The sequence below is a fragment of the Sminthopsis crassicaudata genome, chromosome 2 (genome assembly GCF_048593235.1).
Source record: "Sminthopsis crassicaudata isolate SCR6 chromosome 2, ASM4859323v1, whole genome shotgun sequence".
NCBI lineage: Eukaryota > Metazoa > Chordata > Mammalia > Dasyuromorphia > Dasyuridae > Sminthopsis > Sminthopsis crassicaudata.
This window is the reverse complement of record NC_133618.1, coordinates 215,792,062-215,819,758: the sequence shown is the minus strand read 5'-3', so window position 1 is coordinate 215,819,758 and position 27,697 is coordinate 215,792,062. Positions and strand designations below refer to the sequence as shown.

Here is a 27,697-nt window from a genome sequence, read left to right as displayed (position 1 = left end):
ATTTATAAAGTTTAGGAATGGACTGCTTTTGTTATCTAAAGACTAACTCAGCTAAATTTGGAGATGCTAATCACCAAAATGTTGTCTATCTACTGATTTGGGAGAGGGTACAGCAACTTATAAAAACTGTCTATTAAAATATGTAAGGATCGTGAACTACACTAGTAGGATTCATTCATAAATTAATTTTTGATTCAAGTAACATTTTGTAAGCATCTACTGTGTTCATTTCACTGTACTAGGTATGGAAGGATAAAGACAAATGTGAAGTGATCCATGCCCTGAAGGAGCATGGGAAGATAAAACAGAGAAAAAAATAGAATTTCTAGAAGGTAGCATTAAAATTGGATTGTTGAAGGAAAACTCTGCCTAGTAGGTGATATCTGAATTAGTCCTTGAAAAAGGAGGAGTTTCTAAGAGGGAATGCATTCCTGTCATGGAAATCAAAATGACATGTTGAATTTGGCAAAGATCTAGTAGGCCAATTTGGCTGGAATTTAGAATCTGTGAAGGAAAACAATATGAAATGAGTCTGGAAAGATTCATGTAAACTTGACTCTGGATGGCTTTAAATGCCAAGTTAAGGAATATATGTTTTATCTTTAAGGTAATAGGAAACAACTCAAGACTTTTGGATAAAAATGTGACATGATTAGATTTATGTTTTAGAAATATTTATTTGTCATCTATTATAGGATAAATAGATAAAGGAGAAATTGGAAGCAGGAACAATTATGAGACTATAGCAACAGTCAAGGCAGGAGGTGATAAAGGTATGAACTTAGGGTAGTAACTGAGTAAAAATTGGTACATGTGAAAAATATTGTGGAACTGATAGGACATGGCAAATGATTAGATTTGCTTGGATGGCAGAATAAGAGAGAGAAGAATCAAGGATGACTTTAAGGTTTTGAACCCTGGTAGATGGATGGATGGATGGATGGGAAGGTTTGGCAAAGAGATGAATTTTGGGGAAAACACCATGAGTTCTGTGTTGGACATACTGAGTTTGAGAATGTCTGAGGGACATCCAGATGGAAATGTTCAGAAAACAACTAGTGATGCATGTGAGTTCAAGAGAGAGACTAGAACTACATAGATTTGGGAATCATCTGAAAAAAGATAATTGTACCCAAAGGAGCCAGTAAGATCACTAAGAGAGGTGAGAAGAGAGTCCAGGATAAAGCTCTAGAAAACACTCACACTTGACATGTAGGAGATGAAGGATAATTCACTTAAGGAGACTGAGGAGTGGCCAGACAGAGAGGAAAAGAACCAAAAGGTGGTAGAAGTCAAAAAGCATAGGGAAAAGAATGTATACAGAACTGCTTGGTGCTGTCAGAAGCTATGGAGAATTAATTAGATTAAAGACTGAGAAGAGATCCCTGGTTGTAATTCAAAGATCTTTTGTAACCTTAGCAGTCACATGTTGGGCTTAGAAGATTTCAAGAGTGAAAAAGTGAATGGAACATAAGGAAAAGAATGTATTAAATGGATCATTCTAGAAGTTTGGCTGTGAAATGAAAAGGCTGTAAAAGATGAGAGCTTGAGGGTTTAATAGGTTCAAATGAAGAAATTTTGTTTGTTTTTTCAAAATATGGAGGTGCTTGACCATAGTTTATAAACAGCAGGAAAGAAGCAGTGGGTGGAAATTCCAGGGAAACACATTTTGATCCAATATAAAGAACCCTTAAAATAGTGAGAAAGCCCACCCCTTTCAGTAAGGGGCCCTAATTTAGCATTTTAAGAAGTGGTCTATTCCATCAGTAAAGATGTTCAGTCAATCTAGATTATTCAAATTGGGCGGGGGGGGGGGGAAGGAGGAGGGAGAATCGTTAAGTTTTGCTTTAACACTACTCTTATTTCTAAAACATATACCTTCATTCCTCTACTTATTGAGCTATTGTTTATATTAAAGAACAAAAAAGAAAGAAAAGCTGTGCAAGAAAAATTGCCACTATTTTAAACCAAATCTAAGAGTATTTACAATATGATATAGCATGTCATAATGTTGCTGTAGAAGAATTTCAACTTCAGGCAGGAATTAGTCCAGAATGCCCTCTGAGGTTCCTTATAACTCTTAAAATTATAATACCATGGTCTCGATGAGGTCCTTAGTTTCTCAGATGACACTATCATACAAGGAAAACTCATGAGCATAAATGGGTAGTTCATATAAAGAACTCTGTTCTTTGAAAAAAACTTCCCAAATCATGTTTGACTTGGCTCCTTGGAAAATACTAAGAGAGATGGTATTTCCACCCTCATAAATCATAGCAACAAATATAGCTTTATCCTAATGATTGGGATTTTGCTTATATTACAATTTATGTCATATAAAAATTATTTCTAAAGGAAGATACAAAACAGAAAAATAAATGAGCTTCTGTACACATTGCTTTCTAATCCAAGAAGTGAAATCTGTAATTGCTTAGCAAATTATCATTAGTTTACTCCTCTTATATTTGTCAGCAGGAGTTGAGGATCAAGCAACAAGCATTTTTTTTAATAGTTTTTATTTACCAGATATATTTATGGGTAATTTTACAACATTGACAATTGCCAAACCTTTTGTTGTAATTTTTCCCTCCCTTTCCTCCCCCTCTCCTTCCCCCCTCCCCCTGCAGATGGCAGGTTGACCAATACATGTTAAATATGTTAAAGTATAAATTAAATACAATATATGTATACATGTCCAAACAGTTGTTTTGCTGTACAAAAAGAATCAGACTTTGAAATAGTATTCAATTAACCTGGGAAGGAAATCCAAAATGCAGGCAGACAAAAATAGAGGGATTGGGAATTCTATGTAGTGGTTCATAGTCAACTCCCAGAGTTCTTTTGCTGGGTGTAGCTGCTGTTCATTACTGCTCTGTTGGAACTGAGTTGGTTCATCTCATTGTTGAAAATCGCACATCCATCAGAATTGTTGCAACAAGCATTTATTAAGCTGTTTACCAGGCTCTAGTCATTGTGCTAAATGCTGGAGATATAAATAAAAACAAAAACAATCCCTGCCCTCAAGAAGCTTATATTCTAACAAGGATGCTCCTGGAAGTTTGAAGGTAGGGGTAATTACCTACAGAATGAATGTTGACCCTTATGATTTAGCTAAGAATAGGATGCTAATAGAAGGGAAATGGATAGGTTAAATAAAATAAAATTATGCCACATTGTTACAAGAGCCCTACTTGTAATTATATCTTTGAGGAACTTCCCTCTCCATCATTTGCTGGCTTTATTTGTATTTTGGGTTTTCTCCGAAGTTTTATTTACCTGATCTTTATTGAAAGCTCTTCTTATGACATAGTTTGATGCAGACAAGAATTTTCTATGCAGAGTAGACATGTTAATGAACTACAACAGATCCATCCAATGTCAACAAAATGTTGGGGTCTCTATTAGAGGAGGGCCTCATATTTTACCCTGGGGGAGACCTTATGGCTGATGCAGCATCAGGTCTAACCAGGCTATGCTGAGGAACCATCAGGACTGATTGACAAATTATAAAAGAAAAAGTCCCTAGGTAAAGAGTTAAGCACCTTTGGCCTTCCCTGCCTTCTTCCAATCATTACAAAGCCTGCCTGGTATTACTAGGTCTACAAGAGATTTTCCTGCAATCTTTCCATAAGCAGTACTAAGCTCCAAATGTCATTGTGATACTCAGGAACATAACACACTAATATTGTTTTCAATTATCCATTCAGCAAACATTAAGTGCCTACTATGTGCCAGACACTGTGTTAAGTGGTGAGAATACAAAAAGAGGCAAAAGACAATCCCTGCTCTCAAGAAGCTTATATCAAATGGGAGAGAAAATGTGCAAACAAATATGTGCAAGGAAAGTTATATCAGCATCACTCAGTGGTTAGAGAATGGCCTTTGGTTGGAGTCAGGAAGACCAGGATTTAAGTCTAATCCCTGAGATAATATATATGACTATGTAATATAATGATATATGTGACTACAGACAAATATGTAACCCCTTAGTTACCATTTTACATTTCAGGAAGGAATCTCTATATTAGTTGTTCTCTATCCAGTCAAAATCAGAGATTATTCTTACCAAAAAGCAAAACGTGATATTGTTTTATAAGGCACCTTTCTTACTAAGATGGAAATATCTTCCCATTGTTATTTTTGTGACGATCATTGTAGAACAGGGGCAGGAATTATCTCACTTTCTTTAACAGAAAAAGGAAAAAAATGTATTTAATTTATGGAGGCAGTAGTAGAATCACAGGTATCCTGAGCCAACAGGGAAGCCTATAGCTTTTGACTGATGAATTTTAAAATGTGATGGAACAAACAGCCAAGAAAGTATCTTCACCTGGTCATAGACCTTTCATTTTTCTATTGATAAAAAAAAACAAAAAACAAACAAAAAAACAATTCATTAAATTGTTCATATATAACCAATAAGACAGTAAAAATTCCTTCTAATTCACAACTTTGGATTTCTTATCTCTAAAACTCCTTAGAATAAGTAACTGATTATTGGCCATACATTGATCTTATACTCTTCCTCATTTAATACTAATTGCCTATCTCTTATCTTCCTCCAACAGTAGTAGATCCTTCCTCATTTAGATCCTCTTTGAGTTACCACTGTATTGGACACTATATTTCCCTTTGTCTGGACACTGATTTTCTCCAAACTCTCACCGTATCACTGTTATTACTCAGAGTATCTCATTCACAAAAATTCCAGTTTTATATTTTACTAAGATTAATGGGAAAACTGGTTTTACTTTTGGCTTTCAAGTTTAGCTAAATTAAAAGACCCTTGTATGTTTTGTTGAGGACACAATACTCCAATATTGAGTGAGCACAAGATAAAACTGAATCCATATTCAGGAAGCAGAGATCACTTTTTTGAAGATTTAACATAGTTATTAATTATGAAGAGAGATATCTTCTTCTTTCTCTGCCATAGATATAGAATCCTACTTTGTCTAGATATGGATGCCCTTCTAGGAGAAAATTTTAATTAGAATTTAAACTAAGTCTCAACTTTTCCATCTCACATTTTACTGTTTCCTTGATAAAACCTCAATGGCTTTTAAAACACTATATCTTAATCAGAATCTGCTTGGTCTTTAATTTGAGGATTGATTTGATGGGCTCTGATTCCCCTCTGGTCAGGGTTTGGGTACCTCCTAAACTGCAAACAGCCACCCTGCCTGTGTCCTTTAACTTAAGGGATTCCTCACAGAAAGTTTTTTTTTTTAATTTTTTATTAATAATAACAGGGAAAGGCTTAATTGTTCTCTTTGATTTAAAATAGGACTGATTATCACCCAACTTTATATCAAAATTTCTTTAATAATTAGATCATGTATCAGATAAGTAATGCTAATGTCCATGAACAGTGAAGGGGCCTACATAGTCTGTTATCCAAAAGTCAAAACTAAGTTCAGAAAGGACCATGATCCAGGTTGATGGATTTTCAGCTTTACCAACTTTCAAAAATAATTATTAAACCTTAGAGATTGTAGTATGTACTGATAAGAGTATTCCAACCAATGAAATCATAGCTCCTTGGGGTATAGAAGTAAACATTGCCCTCAGCCAAGAGTTTATCTCCAGGGAAATATAAATTAAGAAATGACATACATTTACTTGAAGAGATAGTCAAGTGTAGAGTTTGGTGTGGTATGAATGGTCCATGGGATCACAAAGAGCTGAACAAAATCTCCATCCAGTTTTCATTGTTGGAGTGGGAGAAGGAAGCTAGAGTTTTTATACTGACAAGACAGCAAAGACCTGTTTTCTCTTTCCAGATACTTCATGGTCCATGAGTAAAGTTGGCCTAGAATAAATAGCCTGAGGTATGCCCAGTACTCTTTCACCTAATAGGGAAGTTGGGGCCTACAAAGTGATATATTTCTGGGAACCTGAGAGAGATACTTTGGACAAAAGCCAGCTGGGACCCATGTCTGTACTTCCTCATGAGGTAGGAGATAATCAGGTTAAGGAGATACGGGTTTCTAAGTACTGGAAAAAATTATTGGGCTCCCTATAGTCTTCATTGTAATCTCAAAGAGTTATATATATGAATTATTAGCCCATAAAGGAATTTCATGCTGCATCCTCTGTACTTTTAAGATCTTGCCAAGATACTGACTCACCTTCTTGTTTACACTTGTTGGGCAGATGCTGTTATTTAGGATACTGAAGTGAATTGTAAATAGTAGCCTTTTCCCACATCCCCCTGACAAGTCAGTGTAAACAGAGGCGGGAGACAAGTGTACTTAGAACTTGTGTTGCTGTCTGCCATTAGCTTAGGCTTAATAATAAAAACAGAAATAGGAATTTTTATGAAACTCAATAGAAAACATTATTTCAAGCTATGCAGTCACTAGAAGATATCAAACATTCACACAATTCCCTTGGCAACTAAAGGTCCTTCAGTACTTTACGCCTTATCTGTTTGGCATCTCCACTTCCAATAGGGTTCTTCTCCTCTTGTTTATGACCAGCCTTTCTATTATTCCCTTTGGATAATTTTCCTCTTCTATACAAATTTCCATATTAAAAAGTGGAACCACAAAAGGGAGTTCAGGATAGGCTTTGACTGAAACTCTGTAGATGTGACCAGTGGTTAATTGTTTTCCTTGTTTACATCCCAAGTTTCATTCTTCTGATATGTGTTGTTTGGTTCTTTCAATTCACAAAGAGGTTATTTGGCTATTTGATGTGGAGACTTGTAGTTTAAGAGGTTTAAGTTGGGAGGAGTTGCCCTCAGAAGTAATTACCATTTGGTCACTTTCCCTAACTTTTTTTTTTTTTGCTAAACCAATTGGGGTTAAATGACTTGCCCAGGGTCAGTTAGGAAGTGTTAAATTTCTGAGATTAGATTTGAATTCAGGTCCACCTGACTTCAGGACTGGTACTCTTATCCACTGTGCCACCCAGCTGCCCCCAGATCTTGTCTTGATGACTGTCGAGCATTTTATATCATCTTAAGTAAGTTTGGAGTATGTTCTTTTAATACATAGTTTATTTTACTTAGTAAAGTTTCTTTTATTTGGATTTTATATTCCAAATATATTTTTATATTCCAAATGCTTATTGCATTTTAACTCTCAAACCTGATTTTAGTCTTAATCCCCAAAATTTGGAAATTAAGATTTTTGTTCTGTGATGGCCTTTTGTTTAATAAAAAGAACACTACCACAACAATACAGCACTTTGTATATCTCATCTCATTTAATTCTTAACAATAATCTTGTGAGGTAAACACTTTTATTGCCTTCAATTTATTGGTGAGGAAACAGGCTTGAGGAAGTTATGGTAAGATTTTGAGGCAGATCTTTCTACTCCAAGCCTAGTATACTATCCATTTTATCCATTATCTGTCAATATTAAATTCATTTTTTTAAGGTGGGAGATGTAGCTGAAAGGGATCCTTGGGTGATATGAAGTCTAGAGTTTTGACTCCCGTTGAAAAAAGCATTTCTTCATCTCCAGGACCAAAATTTCAATTTTGATTAGTATAGGCCTAAATCTAAATTAATTTAAGTAGCATTATCATTTTAAGCATATTGTCATGGCACAATCATAAATAATAGATACTTCTCCAATTCTTTATCTGCCTTAATTTTTTTTGTAAAAAGTTGTTATATTTATAAGGATTTTGAGTATGTCTTTGTAGATTGACTCCCAAATATTTTATGCAGTTTGTTTTGTTGTTATTTTAAATGGGATTTTCCCATTTTCTCCTGGACTTTGCAATGGATAAATAGAAATGCTGATGATTTTTAGAGTTTTATTTCATCCCTCTATTTTGTTAAAGCTTTTCATTAGTTCCTTTGTTAATTGTTTAGGGTTTTCCAAATAAGCCACCATGTTGTCTGCAAATAGACAATTTAATCATTTTGATTTTGAGTTCTTATTTTTATGTTTCTTGCACATAGCAACACACAAAAATAAATCTTTATTTTTTTTAGTTATACTTTTTGTATGCAGCAACTTGTTGGGTTTTATAGTATTTTTCTGTTTTCATATATTTTAGTGGTTTACATCCAGTATTTATAGTTAGTGGTTTACATTTATATCTGAGGTCATGATTAAGTAAGTCTACATTTTCTGTCCAAAGTCTATTGGGATTTTTTTGGATCACTGAACCACTGAGAAGAACCAAGCCTTTCATAGTTGTTCATCACACACATTCTTGCTGTTATTGTGTACAATGTTTTCCTGATTCTGCATGTTTCTCTCAGTATCCGTTCATGTAAATCTTTTCAGACCTTTCTATAATCAGCTTGTTCATCTTTTTATAGAACAATAATATTCCATTACCTTCGTGTACCACAACTTGTTCAGCCATTCTCCAACTGAGCATCCACTCCTTTTCTAGTTTCTTGCCACTACAAAAAGGGCTGCTACAAACATTTTTTGCACATGTGTGTCCTTTTTCCTCCTTTATGATTTCTTTGGGATGCAGATGTAGCAAGGTACTGCTGGGTCAAATGGTATCTGCATGCCATTTCTTATAAGATTTTTTGAAAAGAGAAAAAAAACACATCATGTCTTATAGTATATATAACTGTTGGATTTAATTGGTTTTTTCCTCTTTTCTTTTTCTCCCCAATTATATTTTTACTACTATCCCCTTTTGATCCTTCCCTTTTCTTCAACCAGATTGGGGTACTGCTCAAAATCTTCCCACCTTAAGCCTCTTAACCTGGTACACTCTGCACCATCCAACTTCTTAAGTAATCTTTTGTAGCATTAATTTCCAAGGATTGTTGATTTATTTATCTTTAATCCCCTTCAAACTATTCTGAATTCTGTTTTCTCATTCATGGGCTACATACACAAGATGCCCCTTCTTTAATTCTCAGTGTCCCTCATTATAGAGCTTCTAGAATGAAAAGTTGAGCTCTCTTATCCAATTTTTAAATGAGAACATCTGTAGGTTGTGCCTTTGCTTTACTTCCCCTTTTTTTGGGAGGGTGGGGGAGCATGTAAAACATGAACATGGGAAACATTATGTTGGGGCCCAGCCATATTCCTTCCCCTTTCCATGACCATTCACTTTTCCTAAGGTCAACATAGTTTTTCCTCTGAATTCATATTCCTCCTGCCAATCTTGGTGCTAGCTATTACCATAGTCCTATATACCCTTGTTTCCTGATGCAGTCCTGGGAGATTCAACTAACTTGAAAAAAGTAGACTGACACATATGGTGCCCATTACCTGAGATGAAACAAATTATTAGTTTCCTTGTCTCTCTCTCCACACCCCTCATATGAAGGTGCTTTAATAGAATAGTACCCTTCAATTTGACCTGTGCAATTACTCTCATTTTACACTCCTCCTTCCTCCTTTTTCCCAATGCTCTTACTCTCCCATTGCCCTCCAAATTTATCAAAATATTCTTTGCTCATATGCAGGCTTAGTGGGAATTTATCTCCAGCTCCTTTCTATTGTCTATACTTTCTCCACGAGTTACTTCCCATAGTATTATCTCCTTACACAAAAAAATAATTGATTCACTTACAAGGGAACACAGAATTTAATCTGTAGAATATTAATTGGTTTTTCCTTTCTCCTGATTCAAGTTCCTCTTAAAATTTAGGATCTTCCTTTAAGATCCCCTTATTTTCTTTTTATCATTCAATTCAATTTACTTCTTAAAATCAATAATAACCTAGAAACAGTAATCTTTTCTTGATAGTTGTATTATTTGTCTTTCTGATCTTGTTTGGAATGCTGGCAAGTTGACTGCTCACCTATGGTTTCTTTTACAGGAATACTTCTGATTTTTCTTGTTGCTGAAGATTAATATTTCAAAATTGATAATTAGACTCTGCTATGTTATTTTGGCTATACCTAAAGCTCCTTTGATTTTTAGAATATTTTGTTCCAATCTTCTGTTTTCTCATGGATATTGGATAATGCTAGACGATTCTTCATAATTGAAGGGCTTTCTCTTGAGTGGTTGCAATATTTCTGGATTAATTTTGAAATCCTAAAATATAATCAAGATATGTCTTGGAGTTTCAAACTTGGGAGTTTTCCTCTGCCAATAATCACTGGATTCAACTAGGTTTTTTACTGTTTTCAAAGCTTCTAGACATTTTTATTATTTGTCATAGTAAGATTCTTAGGACTTTTAATTTTTATTACATTTTTCCTGTAAGATCTGCAAACCTTAAATTATCTTCACATATTCTGGCTTTGGTCAGTCATTTTGGTTTACATATATTAGGTGATAAGACCTGTGAGTTTAATTCTTTAAGGAACTGAGAGAGTCTAAGAGGCAGAGGTGAGGAAAAAGTACATTCCAGGTGCCTTGGAAAATCTATGCAAAAGTAGAGAAGCAGTAGATAAAATGGCATGTAGGTAAGGCAGTTTGGTCAGAAGAAATAGTGCATGAAAGGGCATAATGTAAAGTAAGTCTGGAGTAGAAAGCTGGAGCCAGATGATTAAGATTTAAATGTCAAATTAGTATATGTTTAATAGGTATTTTATCTAAAAGCAACAAGGAATCCTTAAAGGTTCTTAAATATGTGAGAGAAAACAGGCCATTTTCTTTTCATTAAAAACCATTGGAATATTTCTTTTAGTTTTACTAGGCATGAAACTTTAAAATACACAAAAACTGTTTTATTATCCTTCATCCCTTCTTTCAACCTGGAAAATCTGTAATTCCATAGGAAACTAGCACTTTCTTCTAGAACAATTAGGTTATTATTATAAAGGACAAGATAACATATTCAAAAATAGTACAGATCTCATTTCTTCTCACTTGTGTGATTAGATAAAAATTAACCCAGCATTTCACCTTCGTAGTAGTAAGATTGGCTTTTGTTCAGTTTTCATATCTTTCAGCCTCCATTATGGAGGAATATTAGCTTCTGTTTCAACAAAGCTTAGTTTCCTTTGCCTTTTTTTATTTCCTTAGAAAGTGAAGAGCCCCATAATACAAATTGCATTAGGAAAAGATATTGATATGTCCCTAATGAGTGTTGGTAATGTAGCATTATTTGCTTCTTTAGATCAAAACACTTTATTTCAAAGATATTTTCACAATTTGTGACTACCATGCAAAATCTGGTGATAGTGTCCATTATTTTTTTTTTTTTTTAAACCATAGGAGTTAAAACTAGAATAAATTGGAAACTCCCTTCATTTTATATGCAAACATTATTTTACAGATAAACTGAGGCCCAAAGAGGTAAAGGAACTTCCTTCAGAATTGAGATTTTCAGAGAAAAAGAACAAATTAATTACAAATCTGAGGAATTTTGAAACAGCTTATAATTCTTAAATTAACTCCTAATCAAGGATTTCCACGTACAGGAATTTGTAGTCTGAATAATTCTAATTGTACCTTGGGCAATGTTTCTCTAAGTCATTTAATGAGGTTTGTAAGTATTAAGTCTCACTCTTTCTCTAAGTAAGCAGATCTTTTAATGGGGGAATTGTTTTTAGTAAAAAGATGATTTAGAAGTTAAATAGATGAGGCAAGTTGATTTAGATTCATTGATCTATTAACTTTTGTTCTTTCAGTATGGCTTCCATATTTTCTGAGATCACAGCAATAATACTAGAATCAGCAGGAAAGGAAGATGCAACTTGAAGGAGGATAAATTTCAGATTTATTTCTAGTCTACAAATTTGAGACTGAAATCACAAATCTCACTCCACCACCCAGGATGTGAAAAAGTTAGTAGCGTTCCAGTTAGCTGGCAGCTGACAGAAAAAAAAAAAAAAAAAAAAGGAGAGGAAAAAGAGAAAAAAAAAAAAAAAAAAAGAAAAAGTGATAAGATGAAGATATCAAGATTGGTCACTAGGCAGTAGTATTGTCTCCTTCACCAGCAGTCTCAGGTATTTGACCAACGTCACTGTTGGCAGACAATGGAAAGCCTCTCAGCAGTGTGCACCGTTGAGAATAAAATGGATCATTATGGAGATATTTTTATTCCAAAAAGACTTTGTACCACTGATAGGAGTACAGAAGTACTTCACAGATGAAACCAGAAATCTGATGCTATTTGTTTTAGATATATTTGTAGCTTTGTGTTACCCATCTTCAATTTGCTTTAAAACACAAAAAAATAGAGATTTGTGATGAGGTAGGCTTTAGCAATAGGATTCTTATGATTCCTTCAGAATGTCAGGTTGATAAGCATTAGTAAACAAAATTCATAATTGATTACAATTAGACTAGATTGAAAGGCGACACCCAATACTCATGACTTCAATGTCTCCATCAAAGGCCTTTCCCCCAGAATTTGAACATGACTGACATGTATGTTTATCTTCAATTCATTATCTTACAGGTATCTGCTCAAATGATTTAAAATGTGCATATAATTTAAGATTTCACAATTTGGTTATGCTGACGGATAGGAGACTGCTAGTATTTTAGAAGTCATATCAAATTTGCTTTAGTCTGCTACAAGGGAGTCTCTCTTGCTACACAAAATAAAATTGTATTGTATCATTGTATCATTATGGGTTCTAATTCATTAACTGAGTTCTTTTAAGGGAAATCATTGCCCAGCAATGATCTGCCTTCTGCTTACAAGATTTTTATGTTGATCAAAGTCTTTCAGAAGAATCTAAACAAATTCTTTTTAAAGCTCCTCCCCACCCATCAACACTACTCAGTCTTCTAGAAGTTTAAAATTCATCATTCTTCATTTGAACCAGATATTTTTAACATTTAAAAATTTATTTTTGAAGCTTATTTTAACATCCATCATTTCTTTTCTCTTCCATTGAATGCTCCCTTTTAACAAATTAACAGTCAACTAATAAAGCCATTATGTCTGACATTGTATATAATAGTCTGCATATTCCTTACCTCCTTACCTTTTTACTGGAAGGTCTCTGCATTTCATTATGTTCTCTACAGTTGATATTATTCATTGCACTCAACTGCTTCATGTTTTTGGTTACAATTTTGCCATTGTAGTTTGTGTGGACTTACTTGATCCTATTTCCTTCATAATACTTGACTCCATGTTTGCATGTTTTTTCTGAATTCTTCTAACCGTGCAATGATCTTGATGAGAGTTAGGGAAGGGGAATCCCCTTTTGGGTCAGTGCAGATAGTCTCGTGATGGCACAGTCCCCTGTAAAAGGAATTTACATGCCCGAAAACCTAGATTGATAAAAAGGTTTATTGTAGGGATCTGGAAGTAAAGTTGAAGGTAGAAAGATACCAGGGCCAGAGGTGGTCGCTGGGCAGGCAGGAACCCTTACATGGCCGGAAGGATACCATGTCTGGGGCGGAAGGGCTCCTTCAAAAAGAGAGAGCTCCAGTTTGGCTCTTTTATACCTAAAGGAGCTTGTGGGTGATGTCTCAAGTTGGCTCAGATCCGGTGGAGGCTGGGACAGGCCCAATGACCAGGATTTGTAAATCAAAGGTCAGCCATAGGGGTTGGGAAAACCCAAATTAGCTCAGATCCTGTGGGGGATGGGGAAAGCCCACTGACCAGGATTTGTAAATCAAAGGTCAGTCATGGGGGGGGGGGGGTCTTAAAGGGACCTCAACCCCTATCAATCTTTCATAATTTCCCAACTGATGAGCACCCAATTAACCTAATTTATTCCAGATCTTTGCTATCACAAAAAAAGCTACAAATATTTTAGTTTGTTACATATAACCTGTCATTGACTTCCTTGAGAAGTGTCCAGTAATGCAATTTCTAAGTATTTGTTCCATGTATTACTAACATAAAAGCAAAACTAAAATCTTTTTTTAACAAATAATTTCAAGTAGGATTTACTGATGTTGGTCAAAATATAATTCAACTACTGAGCAACATAATGTAGTCCCATCTTTTATGTCAAAAACAAAAAATTCAAATTCTTAAATGATGAAAAAAATTTTTTTTAAAGACTTAACAGGCTAGAAGTGCAGTGATTACTCACAGGTTTGATCCAATTCTTAGTAAACATAGAAACTTTAGTCTGCTGTTTTTCTGATCTGGACAGGTATGTTCAACTCTTTAGGCAGCTGGTGGCCTGTCATTCCTATGGGGTTCACCATATTCATGTAGAGCTTACTGTGAAAATTCAATTGGCTTAGTCCACTACAGCTCAGAATCCCAAAATTCAAACAATCCACCTGCCTCAGCCTTCCCCAGGAGCAGGAATTACAGGTATGTGGCACTATGCCAGTCAAAAAGTTCTAAATGTATGCCATTCAATTACATTATTTTTTACATGAACTTCCTATATCTTATGCAGGGAAAATAATCACATACAGAATGTTTGTCCTAGAACCACACAATCTTTTATTGAAAAAGGTAAAGGAAGTCACCGAACATCTTCTAACCTCCCAATCTTAGCGCCTATGCCAGAACCATACTTATTCCCATAAAAATGGTATTTTTTTAAGGTTCATGTTTGGGAATTTGCATCAACTAAAGCAATTCTTGGTATAAGCTGATTGTTTTCCAAAAGGAAGTTCATGAAATTAAAATTTTTTGCTTAATAAAATTTACTGATTTGTCATCTAGATCTAAAGTGAAATTTTTATCATTTAGCATTTTTCTTAGTAAAAATTGCTGGCATCTTTATTTTTGTGGTCAAACAAAAGTTGAAAGCAAAATGGCTTTTAATGGGAAATGAACTTTTTACAAAAAGTTTAGGATAAAGACTAACTTTGAGGGAGGGTAATACTTTAAAGAACTCTCAACAATGTAGTTTTTGACTTCTCTTTAATCACTGAATGTTAGGTTTTATAATGAGCTTTATTTCATTTTTGAATAATTCAGGAAATTTGAGAAATGCTTTTGAAACAAGCCTCATTTGTTATTTTCATTTGTACATGCTTTACTTTCCTACAAATATCTATTGGCTGAATTAAGAAAAAGATATCCATTATCACAGAAACAAAGTGCTTCTTCAAGCCAGGGATCACAACACATGATATTTACACAAGGCATAAACAAACATGCACTGCTCCTTTGCCAAGAGTTTAAACATTAAGGCAATGACAATCCTAAGAACACATGGAATTGCTAAGTTAAGGCTTTATAAGTTTAAGTTTTGATATCCAGAACTATATCCATTTCAACCAAATCACAATTCTTTCTCTTATCCACCACACTGAATTAAACTGCTTCAAATGGGAAATTATTGATCATTACTTAAACCTCCTAAAATCATTATGTTATGGCCTCTGTATCAGTTATCTGAAATAGCAGCATAACACTATAATTTTAATTTATATAACTAATTCCCTTCTGAGATTTGGTATGTTTCTTTAAACTCTTGTCTATCTGTATACCCATGTCCAATAGGAGGACCATAAAATGGTTTTATTAACTTAGAAAATGTGCCTGTCAAACTAAAGAATCTCTATCTCCTTAAACTTGGCTAACATTTCATAAAACTAAAGAAAAACAACCAGAAATGATCTTGAATCATCTCTCAATATAAGACATATGATGCCCTGCTTATTAAAGCCATTTGCTTTTCTTCTCACATTTATATTAGGACTGTACTATTTGGTATTCGTGACTTAAAGAAAAAAATAAATATGATGTTTAAGACTAATCTACTCTAGAATGTCCAGCCCCAAGGCACAAGTATCCCCTCACCAGAGCATTTCATTAATAGAGAAATGTTAGCCATTAACTTAGATATAGAAATTGGGGCAATTTAATAAGAAAAAGGACAACATAGGTTAACATAAGTTAGCCAAGGAGGAATAGAGATAAGGGTGAGTGTTTTTGTTTTTGTTTTTTTAGCAGAATAGGATTCCTTAACATCCAAAGGGGCCAAAAATTATTTTGTTTGCTTTGGGAAGTAGTTCTTGAGCACCATTCGGTCTATGACACTTAAAGAGAATCTCAGTGTAAGATTTGTGAAAAATTCCAATCTGGTTCAATAAATGATTTCACAGTTTTACTCAATTTTGTTAATTGACAATTACTTTCAAAAGAACTAACATCACTTTATTTATCATCATCTTTTCCTTTAAGAGCACTGTTATAGGAGAGTCCCTGTGAAAAAGCAAAGAGAACTGAACATTTTAAAAGTACTGGATGCTTTGTTCGCTTTGTTGTAGCTCCAGTTGTCACTCTTTTATATAGTGATTATTTCAATAGGTAAAATTGTAACAGGGTTGCTGTTTTGTTTTGAAATCCTTAAAGTTAGAAAACAGATGGTGAGGCTCTCAAACAAACACTGTGGCTGTCATCACAAATCTGGCTACATCTAACACAGCCTGATAAGACTAGGGATTAGAAAGTATCTGTCCACTTCAAATATTAGCTTCAAGAACCAACGGGAATTTTGAGTCAACATTGTTTAAGAGTTCCAAGTGCAAAAAACCCAAAATATCTAGTTTCTTCTTCCCCCCCACAAAAAAGCACTTTCTACAATAGATCAAAATGTTTTGAAAACATAACAAAAACAGGCTAAAGTACAGAAGCAGGTAGACTTGGTTTCAGTATGTGAATTTTCGGTGTGTAAAAGGAAAAAACAACTATGATAACAATTACCTTCAATGAAATTGTAGTGAGCAACTAAAAAATAATTTATAGACATTGACATTTTATAAAACACATACAAGTTTCATGTTTACAAATACAAGAAACAAATTATTTTGAGGAATTGCTAAGGAAGTGCATAAGATCAGTTACATTCACCACAGAGAGACCACTGTTGTCCTCCATTCTTTCATTTTTTTTCACTGTTTCCAAAAGTTTTTTCCCCACACTTAGAAATTTGGCACAGAACACAGTTCAGCACATGTCTGTGTTTCTACAGAACTGAACTGAGATTCCATCGTGTTCCAAGCCAAATCAGCCAAAAGAAAGTCATCCATTGCAGTTTGAGTTTCATTGCTGGTGAAGAATAAATTCCCAAGGCTTTCAAAACCACTATTCATAGTCTGGGTTTCTGTACTATTCAATTGGACTTTTTCCAAGCCAGGTACATTTTTATCAGAGAGTCCTTCAGTTTGAGTTTCTGTGTCAGAAGAATCAGTACTCACCGAAAAGCTAGAGTGTTTCAGAATATTTGCCAGAGGGAGATGAGGACTAGTATCTAAGAAGAAGTTTAAATCAGTCTGTGTTTGAGTATCAAACATTTCTAGCCCTAGGAAGTTGGAATTGCCCTTGCAACTATAAGACTGAGTGGTGCTGTCTGCCAGCAAGAAGTCTGTTTGGGTTTCTATATCCAGAGATTCCAAGACAGGTTCAGTGTTTATGTTGCTAAGGTCACTCTCTTCTGTTTGAGTTTGGATATTTGAAGCTGAAAAAAACTCTTCAATGTCAAAATCAATTCCTGGGTTCTGGGTTGACCCAGATGACAGCTGAGTGTCAGCTCCAGTATTATTGTCAGACAGGAGACTACGGCTATCCAAAGTCTGGCCTGGCAGACTACCAGACAGTATGTTTTCAAGATCATTTAACAAATCTATCGTTTGGGTTTGGTTATCAGTCATGTTTTGTGATGGGAGTATATTATTTTGTGTGCTAAAATTCATAACTGGTGTAGATTTTACACTGTCTTGATGCAAATTCTTACAGTCCTCATGAGGTTGTAACAAACTGTGAGATACAGGGGCAGTGACTAAACTATTGTTTGCACTGTCTGGGGCAGAAACATTGTAAGAATGGACATTCTCAAAAATATCATTACACATGACAGTCTGGTTCACTGACATTGTGGCATCTGCTGAACTCTGAATTCTACTAGTCTGAGTTTCCCTAGAGATCCCACATGGCTGGAGACAAGCATGAGTAAAGGTATCTGTCTGTGCTGCTATGGAGGAGGTTATCTTAGTACAGGGCAAAAATGTTTGAGTCTGAACACTGATGGGAAGAGAAACTTGAGAACCAAATGTTAAATCTGTTTGAGAACAAGAAGACACAGAGGAATCAGGAGGGGCCCAAGGTGAAGGTGACATGAGAGTTTGTGAAGCATAAGATACATCTGTTTGTATATTGATGGAAGAAATTTTATTCTTTTGACACATATTTTCTAATTCTTGTAATGCATTAGTTGAGTTTTTGCCCAAATTCACTTGTACACCTGTACTAATAGGTTCAACAGCAATGGGATTAACTATTTTTGAAAGTGGTAAGCCTTCCTTAAGTGAGAAACCCTCTGAATCCAAACCTAATATCAAAGTTCCTATTGACAAAGGAAGTAGATGAACAGTGTTTGTGACAGACCCTTGATTATCAACACCAACCACCATGGGCTGAACTGAAGAGTCTGCTGCAGGCACAAAGATAGGCAAATGTGAAAACTGCATAACAGGAAGCTTAACCAAAGCTACTTTGGGCTTCGGCAAAAGCAACTTCGGAGTGCATCTCGGAGGTGTAAGGGTTTGCTTTCTGACATTAGAGCTACAAGAATCTTCAAAAGAAGCCACCAACTTTATCTCTGAAGTTTCCAAGTCTTGAGTATCTGTTCTAGTAGTTGGTTTGTTGATCAGCGATTCAAATGCCTTATCAGACAGTTGCTGATTATGCAGAGAGTTTTCCATTTTCCTTTTCTTACCAGGCGGGTCCCTAAAAACAGTAACAGAATTTAAAAAAAATAATAATTATTCTAAAACCCAAACCACTAATTCATTCTCATCCACAATAGAGGATAACTACTTTTGCCTAGGTGTCAAACTCCTAAGAAAGGCTATCTATATTCCCTGCCTCCACTTTCTTCCCTCTCATTCATTTCTTAACTCTTTGCAATCTGTCTTCTGCCCCTACCACTCCAACTATCTTCTCCAAAGACACCCATGATTTCTTTATTGGTATCAACTGCTGACCTTTTTTCTCAGCCTTCATCTTTCTGACATCTTTATAATATCTGACACTGCTGACTCCCTGCTATATTATCTTCCATGAGTTTTCATGAAACTCTTTTGTTTTCTTCTTAATTATCACCTTGTCTGACAATTCTTCTTGGTCTTCTCTGCAAGTGCATCATCCACGTCCTACTCTATTTGTGTCAGTATATTTCAGAGCTCTGGTTTTTTTTTTTTTTTTTACACTTTCTAGGGATCTTATCAGTTCCCATGGGTTCAGTGATCATCTTTATAAAAATGATTTAACTTTATTATGTTCATCTTTTTGCTGAACTCTACTCTCCCCCTTTACAATTAACTGCTTGACATTTCCACCAATACATCACACAGGCATCTCAAACTCTACAAATGCAAAGTAGAATGGATAATCTTTCCCCTAAGTCCAGCCCTCTTCCTAACTTCCTTCTCTCTTTCTACAGGGAAGGGAAGAAGGGATGGGAAGAGAAATCAGCAGCACTTTTCTAGTCATCCACCTAGAATTTTTCAACCATCTAGGAATTACTGTCAGCTGTTCTTTCTTATTAATCCTCATATATAGCAAAAATCTACATCACCTACTCAGTCCACATTTAGTTCAGGCCCTCTTATCTTACTCCTATCCCTAATTTATCCTTTATGTGGCTGCCAAAATTGATAGTCCTAAAATACAGGTCTAACTATGTCACTCCCTTGCTCAAGAAACTTCAATGACTCATATTGCCCTTAGAATAAAGTACAAATTCCTTTATTTAGCTTTAAGAGCTTCAACCTCTCTAAAGTGATTACACTTTACTTTCCCTGATTCATTCCACCCTCTAGACAAATATACTGACTTACTGATCTCCATTCCTGACATTCCATGTCCTACTTCTCTGCCTTTGTCCAGGCTTTCTGTGCTGGCCTTTCTCACCTATTTCTTGGAATGTGCAGGTTCCTTTTAAGGCTCAGCTCAATTACTAGCAACTTCTATAGTCCTTTCCTTGCCTCTCCCCAATCAGTTTGAATTTATTCTGTCTATAGATTCTGTATTTACTTAGCTGTGCACATATTCTATCCTCCCCCAAGATATCAAAGCTCTTTGTGTTCTGAGACTGTCTGTCAACTCTTTGTATTCCCAAAGCTTGGCCAGACAGCAAGTCCTTAACAGATAACTGCTGACTGAGTGACTGAATGAATCCCTTCTGGTAGATCTCCTAAAAGGCTGGTCTTGCTGAAGTGAGCAAAAGAAAGAAAAAAATATAATATAGAGAGAGGAAGCAGGCTCTGTTAAGACATAATGATAGTGAAAGCTAACTGATTTTGTGCGAACTCCTTTCACCATCTTCAGTACATGTACAGCACCCTATTCACTTAGCCATGTTGCCTCTCAGTGAGACTCAAATTAATTTTAAAACTACCATGGAATACAATACTTTTCATTTCTAAATTATATACTATTGTAATATATAAATGTTAACTTTCCAAACAAGTAGAAATCACAGCAACATATCAAAACAACTTAGCAATTCATAGTGTAACACCTATATAAGTTCTGGAAACAGAATGATAGGAAAAAAAAAAAAATCAAAGAGATGTAAGAGCTATGGAACATTTAAAAGGCCTTACTTTGAAAAGCTCCTCTCTACCTAGTTATACACTGTCTCTTTTTCAATCACCTCCCCAAGAATAATAAGTTTTCTAGGAAAAAGGGCCTGATGACTTGTCTTGCCTCCCAGTTCTATCAGACTTTCCATCATCATTTCCTCATACCTGTGCTCTGCAGGGATTTCATGGCCAGTTCGATAAATGTGTGACTGCAATGCTGTTCTGCTGGCATATGGACAACCACATGTGCACTGGAAAGTCTTGCCACAATCCTCTGCATGTCGTTTTAAGTCCCATTCAGTACCATAGGAGTTGCTACATTTATCACATTTATGCTTCTTTTCTGCATGCATTTTCATAAAGTGCTAAAACATAAGAATAAAAATTTTCAATCACTGGTCAAAATTTTATTTTAAAATAAACAGTAAACTTAAAGATATAAGTATGACGTCAAATGGGGAAAAACAATGGTAGTAAAACAGGGGCAGGATTTAGAAAGGCACATAAATGCCAATTCTCCTCATGCTTTTCTCTACCATGTCACTTTATTTAAACAGGGTAGAAGTTTTAATAGCTTAAAACTACGCTAAGACTTTTGAGACAGCCTGCAAATTTGTGGAGGATAGGGCAGGGAAAAGGGAGAAGGAAAAAAAGTTAATGATATTTTAACTAGTGTTTCTAGGATCAAGTCTGTCTGTTAAGAGTTTAAATATAATCCTTCATCTTCTCTGATCATTCTCTATCCTCCTTTGCTCCCTCCCCATTCTCCAATATACCCTACCCCTTTACTCCTGAGATATCTGGTTTGGGTACTTTTTAAATGGGGTAAACATTCCCGTTCTCTAAGAGACATATCTCTTCTGAGATAGTTCCCAATGATTGGGGACATATCCTGCTCACATTATACACCTTATGAGATATAGATAGATCCTAATCATACATTTATCTCACTCCTTGCCATCCTGGATCACTTTCATCCCTCAAAACCCATTGTGGATCTTCCCATTTTTATAACCAATATTTCTTTATTTCTGTCCCCATACTTAAAAACACTTCCCAAAACATCCTTTTCTATCTAATACCTGCATCTTCTCCATTGGACAAACTTTCTCCTACAAATTGTCTTAATTTATTGCTACTTTCTAATAATAGAAACACATTATATTCATATCATCATTTATAAAGTTTCTTTCCAGAAAAGTAGTTAAAAAATTAGAATACCTGTTTTACAAGAGAAAATTGTGAAAATGGCCTGTCAGGACCTCTAGGACATCCTTTAATAGGGCAACAATAGAATTTGGGTGTTGTTTTCAAGTCCTTTCTTACTGTTGGATTTATTATTCCCTCCTGTAAAAGATGCAATTTTGTGTTTAAATTATGTTGTCAAAAGTCATATAAAAATTGTATATTTTAATTCTACCCCTTCCAATTCCCTTTAGTATTCTATTCTACCATTCCTAGATACTTCTTTCCTCTCAAAGCAATTAGCAGTATGTTCAGTTTTATGCAGATAGCCAGTATTCCCAAATAAATATTATCTTATGAGGAAAAGACCTGTTTCTCTATTTCTTGAAACCCCTTGCACCCAGTACATTTCCTTCCATAAGTTCTCTCATAATATCAGTTATCTTATAGCAATTTAAAAGCTTGCAGAGTGCTTTCCATACTTTATCAATATTGATCTCTAAAATAACTATTAGTTAAATACTACAGGTATTACCTACTTACAAAAGAAGAAACTAAGGCTCTAAGAGTTAAGTGTCAGAGGTGGCATCCAAACCCAGGTCTTTCCTAAATATAGGCCCATACTCTTGCCTCATATGCTATCATATAACACTACTGCTATTGTTAGTTTATCTTCCAAATCTATCATTTAATGTAGCTAATTTGGTCAAATCCAAACAAACTCATCCCAGAAAAATGCCTTTGAGAAAATGTCATCACTGAATCACTCTGGAAGGAAAATCTAGCTGAAATACAACCCATTTGTTACAAGAGTTTTATTTTACACTAACCACTAGTACCTGAGAGTTTCAGTTACTATCTACTGACCTTCATTATAATATCTCACCTACATAGTCTCATGTACTTTTTTATATTTATTTTTGATGATTCTTTGGATCATACTAATCCATTTAGCCTTAACATGTGTGTGAGTGTACTGTTAATATAGATACAAGAATGGAATGGCAAGTATGTTAATATGAGGTGAATGAAGGATGATGAGATTATAAAAAAACCGACTCACAGTCTAAGTGTTTAGTTTGACCCAGACCCATAAGATACCAGCTTCGTCACAGGGCCATTAAAGCTTATTCAGATCAAGTCTGCTTCCCCATAGTTATTTCTTAGTCCTAACTTTCAAAGGGTAATTGTACAGCACTGCTTGGCTTCTTCTAGGATAGCTCATTATACTATCTTTCTGTCCTTCTCAATCCAATTTCCTCTGTTGCTTCCTCAGGAAGCAACTAGGTGGTACTGTGAATAGAGTGCTAAGCCTGATGTCAGAAAGACCCAAGTGACCCCAGATACTTCCGAGCTGGGTGGCCCTGGGAAAGTGACTTAACACTGTTTGCCTCAGTTTGTAAAACAAGCTGGAGTAGGAAATGGCAAACCCTCCAGTATCTTTACCAAGAAAACTCCAGATGGGGTCAGGAAGTCAGACACAACTGACAAACAACAAAGATCTCCTTTCTTTGACTGATTGCTTCATAGATAGTAAGTCCAAGCTTTAGGTGAAAGACAGCTATTACAGAAGATGTGTTTGGCATTAAATAATGAAAATAGAATTTAATGTGTGCATATTTGCATGCACTTCATAGATCCTATGTATGAATAAAAGCCTTATTTGTGAGACTTTCTATGCTATGACTGTTGTACAACAAATTATACAAAGAAAGAGCTCGTGTTTCTGAATTATTTTCAGTGAATGGGAATGTACATGTCATAAAATTGGCATTTGGGAATTAAGATCCCAAGGAAAAAAAATGTTGGAGAAATGCACTCAAGCTGTGCACTAAACAGAAAGAGTTCTGGAATTAGAAACAAAAGACTTCGTCTGGCTCTGTCTTAAAATTTTTAGTGTGTCTTTGGGGAGGTCATTTTTGCTCTCTAGGTTTTTTCTATAAAATGAAGATATGAACTAGATTATTTGGTACAGTGGGGAAAAGCTAAATTTGAAGTCGGAGCACCTGATTTGAATCCTGGCTCAATTTCCTAATCTCAGGCAAGGCACATCTCAAAGATGAAGAACTTATTTATAAAATGAGATGTTGGACTAGACTTCTGAGGGCTCTTTCACTTCAAAATTTATGATCTCTAAAGTCTTTCTTTTGTAATTTTAATATTCTATTAGTACAACAGAAAAAGGAAGAAGGCCAAATATGAAAAGTGGACAAGACTGAATGCAAAAGGGGCAAGCAATATGGCCATGGGGAAATCATGTTTCAGCATTCCTTTCTGGAAGCTTTTAAGAAAGAATAGTTCATTCTTTTAAATTGAACTATAAATTTAAAACAAATGTAAGTCTTAGCTCCATGTACATCCTCTCAAAATGATTTAGAAATCTACTTTCTTGTTTTTCTGCCAAACCATTTCTAAAAATTCTGGATTCAACTTAACTTAAGCACCTATATGCCACATTTTAAAAAATAAAGGAAATTTATAGATTCTCAAAGTACTATCCTCCTTCCCTTCTTCCCAAACATAATGAACTAAAGAATACTTGAACAGTCAAGCAATAGATACTTTTTGCCTACTCTTCACTGAATTATTAGCTTCCAACCTTTATAAAAACTCTCTAAAGTTAGCTGAGCCTGGACAGATTTCCAGTTTTCCTTATAGGGCTTGAAACAGACTTAAAAACAAACACACACACACACACACACACACACACACACACACACACACACACACACACACACACACCCCAAAAACTCTGAACACAAGAGACCCAACTGCTACAGACTTGGAGGGGGTAGGTGAAGAAAGGTATTTATAACTCACATTTTTTTAAAGTGGGGGAGGAATATTTATGAGGAAATAGCACAAAATAAGCACAATTTGGCTAGGCAATGACTAACTGACTGAGTAATATGTAAATATAAAATAATTTATAACCACCCCCCCCTAATGTAAAAAGACATTAATGCTGAATATTAAAAAAAACAAAAACAAAAACTTCCCCAGTTCAGGTCTAGTAGAGTGGTAAGCATATATTGGATAGATATTCTTGAATGCTCAAAAGGAATTTCCTTTACCTAAACCTGTCTAGGAAGCAGAATGAGTAGATGGTTCCAGTTTTCCACTGAAGAAAGTTCATCTAACTCAGAAAAGAGAGTTGGATAAATTTCATGGCTTTCTCCAGACAAAATGGACTTGAAAAGCCAGATATGAAAAGATATCCTCTTTAAAAGCAGCTTTCCCTAAGATCTATATAACTCTATGATAGATTACAAGACCTGAGTTGAAATGATACTCTCAAAAATTATATTTTCCCCAAAGTAGCCTTTTTGCTCTCAAATTCATTAAATTTACTTTTCTCCTAATGACTGCTCTCGTAAATTTCCTTTATTCCAATTAAAATTTTTGAAAAATTGGCAAATATATCTTTAATTCTGAACTAGCTCTGAAAAGAAGTTCCTATAAACGAACTGGTCAGTTTAAGTTTTTAAGAGAGAAACATCTATCTCTATTAACAGTAACAGTGTCTAGCTTAACGGGAAGAACATAGCACTTAAAAATTAGAAAAGAGTCAAAAATAAGGGAGTAAATGTATGTCTTATGATCTTAGGAAAGTCACTTCACTTCCGTCCTTTCTGTAATTCCATAGACAGGGGCTAAGCTATTTAAAAAGTACTTCCAAGGAATAATGTGCCAATAATATACAGGAGGATGAGCATCCAGGGTCTAACATTTCTCCATCATCACCAACATATGCAGCCTTCTTACTCCCAATGGAACTGGGAACTACCACAGCACTCCCCAAACTATGCTGCTGTGCTCATTGCCCCTGCCCCTCCCTCCCTCTCCTATTTTTACCTCTATTTTCTTTTTGTATACAATATTCCCCATAACATAAACTCTTGGAAGCTATGGACTGTTCTAATTTGTTTGTTTTTGCCTCCCCAGCACTGTGCCGAACAGAGAAGTCAGCATTCAATATGTTTTCATTCATTTACATTGTCTCACACCTAAGAGTCTTAAGGAATACTTGTTGCAACCCCTTGAAAATTGCAGCACAAAGGTAGGCTGGTGTAATCATGAAATCAAATAACCAGAATCCTTTGCTATATGAAACAAAATCATCTGAGATAACAGAAGTCAGTTAAAGAAAAAAAGATAGACTAGACTATTACAGATTTTAAATTATATGCTGACATTCTAGTTTCTCTCTCTAAAAACACTGTAGTTTCTCAACTTCAAACTAACACTCATAATTTTATGAACTTGGTAAAGTGCTTCTCTCACCATTAGGATTCTGAAGGCACTTAGCCAGCCCTCCTCCCCTTCCAGTCTCCTCATACCTAGCCTCCCCTGCCCTCATGCCCATATCCTCTGCTTTACAAAGACAATAGCATCAGCTATTCATAGCACAAGATAGTCCACTTCGACTGGGCATTTTCCAGAACTCTCTTCCACACTTAGAAGATTCTTCCCTCCTTTCTCTGCCTCCTGGTTTCCCCTAAGACCCAGCTAAAATATCACCTTCTATAGGAAGCTCTTTTTGATCCCTCTTAATAACAGGACATTCCCTCTACTGATTATCTCCAGTTTATCTTGCATGGATCTAGTCTGTATCTAGTTGTTTTCATGGTGTCTCCGTCATTAAATTGCACTCCTTGTGATCAGGAACAGTCTTGTGCCTCAGTTTCCCGGGTTCCTGTGCCTTGCGCAGAACAGTTATTTAATAAATCCTTCCTGACTGACCATGGTCCTCAAACAACCATGGTCAATCATGGTCGTCACAATCTTGGTAACCGATTTCTCCCTCCAGCCCCCAAAACAGAAAGCAAGTCTAGGTTACCCTTGCTTTGTGTGTTCAAGCCTGCCTCTCCTTTTGGCCAACCACAGCAATCCATCAACAGCTTTCTCCCAGTGGATTTATCTGCAGACCACCCTCTCTCCCAACACCCAGGTCCAGGTAAGGGTATTCAGGCCAGGGGAGAAAAGGAGAGTCAGGCCTGGAGCGGCGCACTCAAATGAAATGCCGCCTCCTCCATAAAGCTCGTTCTGATGCCGCCGCGGCAATAGCCTTCCCCAGCCCTCAGAGGGCACTTGGTTACGCCTCGGCGGTGCAGCTATTTGGTGCGGAGTTGCACCGCAACCACCGCTCTGGAATGGTCCAGGCCTCACCTGTGGCTGAAGACTTTACCGGATGCACTCGGAGGTTGGAAGAAGAGGGGAGGGAGGGGCATTAGGGACCAGGGCAGGGTGCGGGCTTTAGGTAAACTAGGGATTGGGGTACTGTACACAGAAGGGGCTTAACTGTAGTTGGGAAGAGTAAAGCCTTGAGGGGGCTGGAGATTAGCCACGTAGACTCTGGCTGCTTGGGGCACCGACCCCCCCCCCCCCTTTCCCCAAGGTAGGACGTGAGTGGGCGCCTTCGATGGGGACAGGCCCGCTGGGGGCGGGGGCGAGTGGGGCCTCACCTGCAGGCGATGGCTCTTCACCAAGTGCATGTTGAGCGCGGGCCCGTTGGGCAGGATCTTGCCGCAGCCGCGCACGGTGCACAGAATGTTGGTGCGCACGGCCCGGGACAGCTCTGACACGGTCGGCTGGATCAGTTCGCCCACAAGAGCCGGGTTCGGGATCGCGGTTGAAGACTGTCGTTTCCCCCCCGCCATCCTAGCTCGGCTTCCTCGAAACCCAGCGTCGAGTCCCCACCGGCTGGAAGTGGCGTAGGTAGCATCTTCTCTACTGGTACGGGTCGCGGCCGGGTCCGGAGCCGGAGTTAGTAGCGGGGATGGGGTCAAAACCGCGGACGGCGCCGCTGTGCCCGCGGCCGCCATGTTTACCTCCGCGGCAAACCAGCTCTCCTGGAGCCGCCTCGCTCCCCGGTTACTTCCGAGAAGGGCAGGGGGCCGCTGCCTCAGCCAACCAACAAGAGCTCCTGGAACACGTCACCATTCCATGTTACCACCCCCACCAGAGTCCTTTGGGGAGGGCGGGACAGAGGGCGGGGTCTGTGCTCACGAGGAGGCCGGACTCCATGCCAGCTGTTCTCTCAATTTTTCAGCCTTCCTCGCAGTTCCAGGCAGCCCTTAGAAAGGATCTCTTCTCCTTCAGAGGTCATCACCTTTTCCTAAAGGAAGAATGATGTTACCTTTGTATCATTTG

At 36.5% G+C, this 27,697-nt stretch overlaps 2 protein-coding genes across 3 annotated transcripts in view; one reads left to right on the top strand and one right to left on the bottom strand.

Moving 5' to 3' along the window:
- The window catches only part of C2H16orf46 (chromosome 2 C16orf46 homolog), a 57,757-nt gene extending 44,958 nt beyond the window's left edge, over positions 1 to 12,799 (top strand). Inside the window, exons 6-7 of one of the 2 annotated variants that reach the window (XR_012486177.1) lie at positions 5,784 to 5,956; positions 11,524 to 12,799. Coding sequence is in view for 1 of the 2 variants with exons in the window: in XM_074288210.1 (XP_074144311.1) it covers positions 11,524 to 11,558 (35 nt within the window). In the remaining variant the exon portion in view is untranslated. The remainder of the gene's footprint in view (positions 1 to 5,783; positions 5,957 to 11,523) is intronic. The other variant, XM_074288210.1, reaches the window with a different exon arrangement.
- Positions 12,800 to 14,671: 1,872 nt separating this feature from the next.
- ATMIN (ATM interactor) lies at positions 14,672 to 27,697 on the bottom strand. The gene is made up of 4 exons (XM_074288205.1): positions 27,010 to 27,697; positions 21,581 to 21,706; positions 20,525 to 20,724; positions 14,672 to 18,500 (listed from the first exon to the last, which is right to left on the bottom strand). The coding sequence occupies exons 1-4, from the start codon at positions 27,367 to 27,369 to the stop codon at positions 16,697 to 16,699; spliced, it is 2,490 nt and encodes an 829-aa protein (XP_074144306.1). The 5' UTR covers positions 27,370 to 27,697; the 3' UTR covers positions 14,672 to 16,696.